Source organism: Passer montanus, unplaced genomic scaffold (genome assembly GCF_014805655.1).
Source record: "Passer montanus isolate IOZ18808 unplaced genomic scaffold, ASM1480565v1 scaffold39, whole genome shotgun sequence".
NCBI lineage: Eukaryota > Metazoa > Chordata > Aves > Passeriformes > Passeridae > Passer > Passer montanus.
In genome coordinates this window covers 1,652,429-1,663,666 of record NW_024368707.1, presented here as the reverse complement: position 1 = coordinate 1,663,666, position 11,238 = coordinate 1,652,429, and the positions used below count along the sequence as shown (strand labels likewise).

The 11,238-nt window shown below is 41.5% G+C and overlaps 1 protein-coding gene across 3 annotated transcripts; it reads right to left on the bottom strand.

The window, feature by feature from the left end:
* Window positions 1-486: 486 nt before the first annotated feature.
* SLC35A5 (solute carrier family 35 member A5) lies at window positions 487-11,120 on the bottom strand. 3 transcript variants are annotated; one of them, XM_039718170.1, is made up of 7 exons: window positions 10,830-11,120; window positions 9,724-9,876; window positions 8,904-9,002; window positions 7,609-7,745; window positions 4,366-4,433; window positions 2,311-3,106; window positions 487-863 (listed from the first exon to the last, which is right to left on the bottom strand). In XM_039718170.1, the coding sequence occupies exons 2-7, from the start codon at window positions 9,851-9,853 to the stop codon at window positions 795-797; spliced, it is 1,299 nt and encodes a 432-aa protein (XP_039574104.1). In that variant the 5' UTR covers window positions 9,854-9,876; window positions 10,830-11,120; the 3' UTR covers window positions 487-794. The 3 variants fall into 3 exon arrangements, with proteins under 3 accessions (XP_039574104.1, XP_039574106.1, XP_039574105.1); XM_039718172.1 differs by lacking the exons at window positions 9,724-9,876; window positions 10,830-11,120 and having other exon boundaries at window positions 7,609-7,747; window positions 8,905-9,002; XM_039718171.1 differs by lacking the exons at window positions 8,904-9,002; window positions 9,724-9,876; window positions 10,830-11,120 and adding an exon at window positions 7,948-8,109.
* Between the last annotated feature and the right edge of the window lie 118 nt (window positions 11,121-11,238).

Here is an 11,238-nt window from a genome sequence, read left to right as displayed (position 1 = left end):
TGTGACACTGAACTCACTGCTTATCTTAAGAATTCTTCTGACAGTATCTTTCAACTATGAAAGACATTTTTGAAGGGAGGAAATTATAAACCAACATCTCTTCCACTGCTCTGAGAGAAGAGGCTTTGGAACATACCAGGAATCCCTTATCGGCATCCCTGTTCCCTTGCTGTTTCAAAATTCTCTGAATAATTTGGAACCTATTTTTCATCTCAGTCAAAATAGAATCCAGCAGATGCCTCAACAGAAATTCTGAGATCACTATGCCTGGCACTCTGCAGAATGACTTCTCTCTCTATAAAATGAATGCAAGACCTTATAAGTCTGCTAGGGTAGAACAACACCAGATGATACTGCCACCTGCACTCTTGGTCAGTGCTCCAGATGTTGAAGGGCATTACTGTAGCTGCATAATATTTGTTTTCAGTAGTGGGCTCAGTGCAAACTAAGCCTCTACACATGCACACAAAAAAGATGATGCATTCATACTGTTTAATGCACTTTTGTTTTATTCAAGCTCTTTCAAAGTTACGCCAAGTAAGCTGCACGTAAAATTCACCGGCTGATACAAAGGCATTCCAGATTTCCATTTCCCCAGACACTGGGAGACAGGCACAAATGAATACAACTCTCCATATATACAGCTTGAATATTGTCCTCATTCACATTTGACATCCAGCCCCCAAACAGTTCCAAATAGTCTGTCAATGGGGAAAAACGACTCATCCCTATGTTAATAAAAGATTAACTCTGTCTCACTGTGAGCAACAGCATTCCTCCAAGCCAGCCTCATGCTAAAGGGAATCTTCATCTGTATCGATGTCACTGCTTGGTTTGTTCAACCTCTCAAATTCCTCTCCATCCTATGGGAACCAGAAGTAAAAGACAGCAATGTGAGCAAAAATCATGTTGTTATTAATACCACTGGATTAAAAAAAAAAAAAAAAAAAGACTAAGGTTTATTTCAAAGGTACCACTTAAAGCAAAATCCTGTAATCACTGTAATTTAAATCTCTTACAAGTGTGTTATAAGGTTTAGGAAATACATACTCATAAAAAACATTCCCTACATCTTTAACACTTTTTAGTAACTCACTGCCTAAAACAGCTTGTAGACCCTTCTTCCATACAATCTTAAAATGGTTTGGGTTGGAAGGTACTGGAAGGATGCTAGAAGGTCTCCCTGGAGCCTTCTCTTCTCCAGGATGAACATCGGCAACTCTCTCAGCCTCATCATAGGAGAGGTGCTCCAGCCCTCTGATCATCTTTCTCTGGACTCGCTCCAGCAGATCCAAGTTCCGAGAGCTGGACACAGCACTACAGGTGGAGTCTCACAAAAGCAGAGGGGCAGAATCACCTACCTTGACCTGTTGGTCACACTGATGCAGTGTGATGCAGCACAAGATATAGCTGGCTTTGCATGCTCACACAGTGCTATTCGTTTCTACAACAGCTGCTTAGTAGTAAGTGCAAAAATAGATGACACCTAGCATACCAAAAATATATGAATTTGTGTTACTTATTGCTCATTAAACAACAATCTAAAAAGGCACCATGTGGAATCTCTGAAAAACATCTCCAAGTTTAATGTTTGCTGGAACGCAGTGGGGACAGCGCTCTCTGCTGGTTACAACGTGCATCCACGTCCCGTCCGTACCCGCGGGCTGACGGGCACCAACACGAACCCTTCCCATCAGGTGACTCCTCAGCTCAGCTGAACGACAGCTCTAAGAGCAAGCCATCCCCGACACCTTCTAGCTAACTAGATCACTGTTCAAATCAGAACATGAAAACACAGCAGGCCTGGAGGAAATATATAGCAAGAAAAAAAACCCAAATCACCAAAAACTCTGTTTAAACACTGCCTTTTTGTCTTGAGCTATCTTTGACTGCTATGGTAGAAAGAACCTTAACATCGAAAGTGTTAACTTCCTTTTTGTGTGGCCTAAGCTAGACAGACTTACCAGTTCTACTTAGGTACAATCACTACCCAGGCATCAATTCCAATTTCTGAATGCCCTGGGTAAGTAAACTCTCTTTGTTATAAAGCTTTCAAGAATAGGTTTGTATAAAGCTGAAGTTGCTCACAGGACTGTCTACAGTTACAGCAGGAAAGCAATGCTTACCTAGGCTTTATGATTTCAAAAAGTGGCAAATGGAAAGCAATACCCAAGATTTTAAGAAATACTGCAGAACTTTGGTGTTGAGGGATGAGTCCCATCGCACAGAAGTTGATGCTTCCAAACATATAGCATAAAGGGAGGTGAGACAAAAGAGAAACCAAAGAAGACAAGTACTGAAAAGTCTTACCCCACTTGATCTCTCCCATGCATCTCCTTTGATGAGTTTTCCCCTGTCCCGCAGAGTGGCATATTCCAGGCCTCTCGCTTTACTGGCATTATAAATGAATATGGAGAGAAGCACCACAGGAGCTTCCAAAAAAAACTCCAGAGAAGGCCTGAAGTCAAAGATGACGAAAGACACAGTGGTGATGATGACAGTGTTGATCTGAGCAGTCATAACATGGAACATGTTGTCTCGGAACTTCAAGATGAAGGCTACAGACAGCCCCAGGAAAGCTGTGACAAATATAAGAGCCACGGAGAAGATGTTGTGCCCATAAAAGAAGCCACAGTTCCCTATCTGTCTCCGGTCCTTAGCCTGCAGTGCCAGCATGAGCCCATTGAACAGCACTCCAAAGGCATAGAGTTTGCTGTTCTGTGTGAAGATGCTTTCCCCAAGCTGATCCACATCTTTCAGCATCTTTTCATTGTAGATGTTAGCAAGGGCAGACACAAAACACTGCACTAGAATAAGCAGATGGCCCAGGCTGAGGCGGAGAGGCTTCAATGCTCCTGCCATGGTACTGGTCACATTCCACTGGAAGCTGTGAAGGAAAGTTGGTGCTGCGCAGTTGCCCTTTTCCACACATGCTTCCTCAGGTCCAGTAGCAAGAAGGCAGTGGTTAGATGGCCTAAAAAACACACTGTGATGAAATCCATGTGCAGCCAAGCTGTGCTGATGGCCTCCAGTTCCTCTAGTCAGGGCAACGATGGACAGGAATAAAATCACCAGAGACGCCCACTGTACCCAAGAGAGTCTTCGCCTGGTACACGAAAAAGCCACTAAATTTAGAAACACACTGACATAAATTAAATGACAGAACATCCAGATCTATAAAACATATAAAAGACATCATGCCACAGATAAGGAGACAGACAGGTGTAAAGGAAAGTCTCTTCAGAATACAATAAAATGCAAAAATGCAGCATGATTTTCTATGGCAAAGGGGGCCAAGTCTGGCAAACAAAGAAGTACAAAATGAAGTATTCTGAAGAAATAAAGAAGGCCTTTCAAGAGCACCTTATTTCTAGATACTGAGTGCCTAAAAGCAACTCTTGTCTCCATGGCAACAAAGGTCTGATGAATAAATCACAGACATCCAAATAATTACCATCTTTCTTTGTAAAATGTTCGCTATGCTGCTCTTTTCCCCCATGATTTGGAGCCCTTTTCTAGTATTTTCTGATGTAATTCTTATAAATCTAAAAATGTAATTTATAAGACTATTAGAATTATTTACAATGTTTTTCCACTCAAACAAAGCCTGTCTATCTTGAAAAATCAAACATTTGGAAGATTAAGTGAACTGTGACATCACAAGAGACACAAAACTAAAATGAGAAAAAGCATTACGAGACAGACTATCAGGCACTGTTTTGGCTTAATTAACACATACAGGAAAGGCTTATTTGTGCCATATTCAACACAAGCAACTTTTACAGTGTAAAGTTAATACATTTCCCTGACAGTCTTTTTTCAATCAAAATAATACTATAAAGAGCACAAATTCAGCAAAGTGGAACACTTAGTCTGGCTTTTGTCACATGAATAATAAACCAAACACACCTCTATCTTTCACTCTTATGTATCTCATTTCCTCTTACTAGACCATGTTTACATTCAATTAAGAACTGCAACAGACTGGTAGGAAGTACTAGCAATCATGAAATAAGATATTTAATGTATAAATGAAAGCTTCATTTGTACCATTCAATGACTTGTGATATAATATAATCATGACATATAATGACATGATATAATATAATCATAACATATAATCATGATTTCAACTATATAATCATGTTTTCTACTAGAGTTGACCAAATGTGTAGACATATCAAGGGACTCCTAATAACGTATTTCCTACACCTGCAGATGTAGAAAACAAAACCACCTCTCCAAGCTGGTATAGCCTCAAGAAAAGAGAATTACTGCTCCCATCAGACAGAGGAAAAAAATGTAGCTTAACTTCATCAAAGCTAGGAAGATTTAAATTCATTTACTTTAGCAAATACTACTTACTTTAGCACTATCCTGAAGAGAAGAGCTGTTGTTATAATGACAAAATTTGAGAAGAGTACAGCCATTGCCTTGAAAGAGAAGGAGAGAAATAAAGTTATACTTCAGACACGCTGTAGACACCAAAACCTACAGACTTCAAGTGGTCACCTTCCTGCAATGTGTCAGAGTGAAAAGCACTGGTTCTGAATTTTCTTCCTCACTCAAATGGTACAATAACACACCTGTAAAATGATAGTCAAGTCCCATTTCAAAATTCCAGGGAAACCACAGAGCCCAAGCTCCACTGCAGTGGGGAAAGCTATACTGAAATGAAGATGTGAGGAAACCAATGCAACAGAAAACTTACTTAACAGAGAACAGTTTAGTTTCCAGTCAGATCAGTTCCTCAGCTGGGCTGACCAGTCAGCTGCAAAAACAGCTGCGTTTGCACAAAAGAGGAAGTTGCTCCAAAATGAGAATAAGCAAAGAATAAAGCAAGGTGAGGCTGCTCCTGGCTGCAGTGCCATTTGCAGTGCTCATGAAATTCCAGACTTGGACAAGCCACTTGCAAAAAACAAACTTCTTCTATGTCAAATGCTTTTGCTGTAGAATTTATTAAAGAGAAAGAGATGCTTGGCTTGAATTTTTAAGACTGCAACTGTAATTTTAAATAAATAATCAATTTTGAAGTACAACTGAAGACAACTCTAAAGCTTCTGTTTAATTTCGGAATAACTACATAATAACATCAGTTCTCTAATCCATGATCCCAAGCTGCAGAATCCTTGTGGCAAGGCTTGTCTGTTTTGTCTCTGTATTAGACTCTCTCTACTGGGGCACCGGACTAAGAAGAGGCTGTTTTAAGCAGTCCAGTTGCCAGTAAAAATCAGAATCCACCAGCACCAGCAAGAATACAAAATCCTCTTTTTGAGGGTGGGGATGTTTTGCAAACTGTCTGTTATTAACTGCCATGTATAGTCAGTACATGTACAAAAGATCCAGGCATCTGAAATTTTTGGTCCAATTGAGCCTCAGAATGAACTCACCTTTTTAGACAATTTTACACACAAGCATATATGGATTCAGGAGTACAAAACACAGACTTTTTCTTAAATTTTCTCATCATTTCCACATTCCCAATTCTGCTATAGAGTGTCTTTTTCATTCACCAGAGGAAAAGCACAGACTCTTTTCTCATTACCTTCATTCCATTTTATCCCAACATACTGTCTGCTGAACAATAATTTTGATGAAACAGCACAACAAAGGCTCTCAAATAAGCTGAACACTTACTGACAATGAGACACCTGCCTAAGAAAACACATCTTAATTTACAAAATTGAAACTCAGTAAATATTCATGTTAGGTGAACACGGTGGAAGGAGAAAAATATTGAATAAACAAGGAAATTTGGCATTAGTCACTCTGGAAAGAAATAGCCTTTATGCAAAATGTAGATGTATTTCACGCACACTCTGATTCTGCTTCACAGTCAATGCTGCCCATCCAACATCTCTGATAAATTATGAGCAAAATCTTTAGAAGGATAGTTAAATTAATTTTGAGTCACTTTGTTCTCTGAAACCTCAAGATATCTCTGTCCTAGATGAAAAGGAGTACGAATATCAAAGTTCCCCATGCCACTAATCTGCACATCACAAGCAAAGTCTCAAAAGGTAAGTCCCTAGGAAACTTAGCCACTAAAAAGTATCCACAGTTATAGCTGAAGTTTCAAGCAAAAAAAATCTCACCAAAGCAACTCTTTAATTCCAGCAGCTGCTCACCCAGGTACTTAGTCCCAAAACTACTTTGTATTTTAAGTCACATGACCAAGTTCAGTCAGGTATGGCCATCTTCCTTTTAAGCATCTTCACATTTCACTTTAATGGTCTCATACACTATCAAGATATTCTATCTTAGAGATATTTAGTTATCTCTTTTAATACTTCTCTATCACAATAATGTTACAGTTTCAACTATTCATCATAGAATTTCTCTAACTAAAAGATGCTAAAAGTTCTAAAAAGAGGAATCTTAGAGCACATGTTCTGAGGGGACAGAGACAAGGTATGTCTGGGTGTGTATGTATGTAAAACAAAAGCTGTCCATTTCATAAAGGATTACCTTAACTGAACCAAATGAAATTGATTAAGAGAAAAATAGCATTTATGTAACCTCCTAGACATCAGGATTTGCTTCTACAAATATTATAGCTGAATTTCCTTCTTAAAACTAAAAGCCAAAACAAACCAAAATGACCCACAAACAAATAAACAAAACAAACAAAAACCACCAAAACAAAACCAAAACACCCCCAACCTCTACCAATCAAAAATCACCACCACCACCACCAAAAAAAATCTCATCAACAAAAAAACCCCGTACAACAAACCACAGAACCAAACAGCTGTGCATGTTATTTTAAGATAGCTGAAAAAACCTAGTAAAATCAAGAGTCAGATAAGTCCTGGTCTAGACTCTGGACTGGTCTGTCCCTGGCAGAAATACACACTTAAGAGAATAATATTTTAAAGAGGGGTTCTGATAGAGAAGGTAGAAAGCCATTTAATTTTAATGTTCAACAGGGGCAGCCACAGTATTTTATAGCAGGCACAAACCATCTGTTTCCATCATACTGCAAACATAGATTCTGAACCAAAAAGTATCATGATACAAAAATAAAAGCAAGGACAAAACTTGTAAAATTTCCTCAGCATATGCAGGTTCATCCAAAAGGATGAGGGTATCTAGAAGAAAGTACCAACTAAATTTTGTACCTAAACATAGCTAACAAACAAATGCAAAAATTAAGTCAGTTTTCTTCATTACCTTCCCAGTTTCTGTTACACCTATTCCCTTTGTGAGATTACATTTACTCACTTTACATCACATACATGGAGTGGTAAAAGCCCCACAGAAAATTGCAGCTCAAATAATAGCAAGAGAAACAAATTGATTGAAGAAGAAATGCAGAGTTGAAGAAGGTAAAGGAAGAAAAGTACCAAAAACCCTCCTACTTAAGCTCTTCACCCTATTTCTAAATCACATTGGATAGAGAAAATATAAAGAGTTGTCTGCGCTTAAAGGTGTACAACACTGATGAGCAGGAAAGAGAATGGGAAGGTAACAGATTATTCCTTCTGTGTTAAAACAGCAGACTGCTCAGTTACAATCTTGCCTTGCCAGTGTTACCACGGTAGATAGCTTAAGAGCAGCATTACCCACAAAGACATGAGAAGTCATGTTCAGTGTAAGTATACTTACTGGCTGGAGGTAGGACAGTACATAGAAGACAATCAAGTTATCCAAAAAGTAAAGAAAGGCAGGAACTGACCATTTCATGGAATTGCATATATTCTTCCAGGAAAAACATTCAGAGAGATGATCCATACAACCCTTTTCTGAAAGGAAAATAAATCAGTAAGAAAGATATCATTCCTATTATTGAAAGCCCATTCCCTTGTAACAGAATGGGTACCACTGTCCTCTTCTGAGGAACACCATTAGACTGAACCCTTGGGTTCCACAGTTCTCTGCCAACACAGGAACCTGTGTTCCAGGACAGAACACAGAGCTGGAGCAACAACCCTGTGTGGTGCTCACCTCCTTGCTTCAGCAGAGAAAACGTCACAGAACCTGTTACATCCATCACAGTGTTTGTTCACTGGGAGCAAAAATTCCATTGTCAACCATTCTTTGAGGGCCAAAAAGCACCCCAGAGGCCCTACACAACAGTGACATCCTTACTGGGTGTGACTTCCTGTTGATTATTGATCAAATCTACAACAGGAACAATGACATAGACAGTGGATTCCTTCATAGAGCACCCAAAGGTCAGCCAGTAAAGTCAGAAGTACAAAATAAACCAGAATTCAGTATTTGCAGACCACAGCACATGATCTGGGTATAAAGAGAACATAGAGGAAGAAAAGAAGGAAGAAAGGACAAAGCACAAAGAATGATATTTACTTAGGTATTCAGGACACAAACTTTAGGAGGAAAACTGTAATAAACTTTAGACTACTCCACAGCTGATGCCAAAAGTACTTTGTTAACATAGATTTAAAACTACCCAATGATATCTAATCCTCTCCTGAAGCACCGACACATTGAGTTCAGCAAAACTCAAACATCTGGATTTTAAGAAAGAAAGAAAACATGCAGTCAGCAGTAGGCAATGATGGCAAACACTGATTGAATATATTTACTATCTTAGGTAAGTCTGTACTAAATGGGGAAGGTGAAAATTTTATCAGTTTGCCAGAGCCATGACTGTTTCCTGGAGAAGTAGACAAAACCAACAGTTCAATTTAACATGAACCTCCACTGCCTGATGCCCTCTCCCAATTCAAATATTTGTTCTGTACATTTTGAAATGCTATTAAGTTACTCTCATTGTTTTTACATTAGGACAGAAAAGAAAGAAAAAACAAAAATCACCTGCAATGCAAAACTTGTGGCAAGTGGCAAGTGTCATCTATTGTTAAAAAAAAGTGTTTGTAGGACAGCAAATCTTAAAAAGTAAACACATTTCAGTTATTTAAAATGTAGGTACTTACCTTTTTTCCTATTCCAGAGTGCCAACACTACACATAGGACCAGTTTTACTACTTCAGAACACATGTTCACTGTCGTAGGAAGATAATCATACTTGTTATCTGTGGGATCCAGCAAATCAAAGAGTACACAATCAGTTTCTGTCTCCTGCATTCGTAATTTGAGCAAGAATCTATTTTAAACATTACAATCATAATTTTAGTCATAAAAGGCTTTGTCAGAACTTCAGTTATAAATGTTTCAAAGTTTATGACATACAACTTCCTGAACAGCCTCTTTTCTGAGTTGAAATCATTCCTCATTCGGTCCCAGTTTCCAGCAGAACTTTTTTGGAAGAACTTAAGAACGCGGCTGTTTTAAAAACAAATTACAATGGGAAGGCTTTCCCCAAAGACCAATATAGTATTTTTTAACCTCCACAAAAGATAGCTTCCACGATGACATAATCTTTTAGAACTGGCAATAGCAGCCAGTTTCAGCACTTTATCCAGTAGGATACCACTTCTCTTCTAAGCCTGTTGCAAGGAAAACATTTCAATCAAATTATGTACTGCCAAGAATGCTTACACAACAAGGTCATCTTTGAAGAGTTAGCTATGAAATAATTCACCTGCCTCATCTTTTAAAGGCAGACCATACACCTTGCAACCCAAGTTACACCTTTATGGTAGTCCACAGGCTAGACAGAATTTTTCCAGTGCAGAAACACATCCCTATAAATATAATAGGATGTTTATGCAAATTAGGCTTTTTGGGTATGTTTTAGCCCAAATATCAACACTTTCTTATTCAAGGTTCATCATGGGTATTGCCCAACTCTACCTTCATTGGCAGAATACTTCATCAGGAGGATTCGACTTGAACCCAATGCAATGAACACTCCTCCAAGCAGAAAGGTCTGGCTGGTTGTCTTGGAGCAAAGGGCAAGTCGACTACACCACTCCAACTTCATCCTGCTGCCTCACCGTCAGTGCCCTTTGGATGGCAGGATAAAAATCCGCTGTAAACAGTACTTCCAGAAACTGGTTACATGAGCCAATCTAAGTGTGTTTTACTTGCTTTGTGATATACAAAGATGCTTACATCATAGAACAAGCCATGATCTTGTTCTACAACTATCGTTTTCTTACTTAAAAAAAAATCGAGTTCAACCTGTGACCGAACACTGCCATGTCAATTAGCCCATGGCAACAAGTGCCACGCCATCTTTCCTTAAAACACCTCCTGGGATGGTGACTCCATCACCTCCAATTCCAACACATAATCATCCCTTCTGTGAATAAATTCTTCCTGATGTCCAACCTAAACCTCCTGTAGCAGAGGTTAATACTGCGTCCTCTTGTCCTGCTGCTGGTTGCCTGGGAGAAGAGGCTGACCCACCTGGCTACACCCTCCTTTCAGGTAGAGAGCGATAAGGTCACCCCTGAGAGAAGGATGTGTTACAAGGACCATCGAAGGGGGTGAAACGATACACAGGGACTCTGAGGGTGGCACAAGGAGGCTGCTCCCTGAGAAGTCCGCAACTACGGCATACAGACTAGCTAAAAGGATTAAATATTTCACATGCTGATTTTTCTTTAATATATTTTTCAAGTGGTCTTGCTCCTAATCCCAGCAAGTACAAACGCTACAGCAGCAGAGCGAGACCAACCCCTTGGGGCTGACCTGGCGCCGGCTCGTTCCCAGCGGCGGGGGAGGCACAGGGCAGCCTAAGCCAAGCACCGGAGCCGCGTCCTTCGCCTCCAGCGCCACCGTTACTCGCCCAACCCGTTAACGGGCCCCGGGCCCCCAACAGCCGGCCGAGGGAGGAGCGGGGAGGGAGAACCCCTCTGGACCAGATGCGAGCTGGGCTCCGTGCCACGGTGACGGTCCGTCCCATACCGGCAGGGCGGCCGGAGCGCGGCTAACCGGACCGGGAGGACACCCACCTCGCCACCCCCTCCGCAGCGGAGGAGGAACAGTCGCCGGGCTTTGCCGACCGCCTCCTGCCACGTCGCTGCTTCAGGCTGCAGCCGCGAGCAGCGGGGCGGCGGCCGCGCGAGCCGAGCGGGGCTCCGAGACACCTGGGGCTTGGACGCCGCGGCCAGGCGCACCCCGGCGCACCGAGTCCCGGGAGGCTGCGGCAGCACTCATCCCCGCCAAGCAAGGCTGGGCTCCCTTCGGGGTCCCTCACGAAGCCCCTTCTGCGCGCTCCCGCTCCCGCCTCACCCCCCCCCCCTCCCCCCGGCACCACCGGCCCCGCCCCGCCCCCGCGGCTTCCAGGAACGCGCGAGCTCCGCCCCCCTCAGCTCACGCGCGCCCCTCGGCGGCCGCGTAAACCACGGCCCCGCCTTCCCG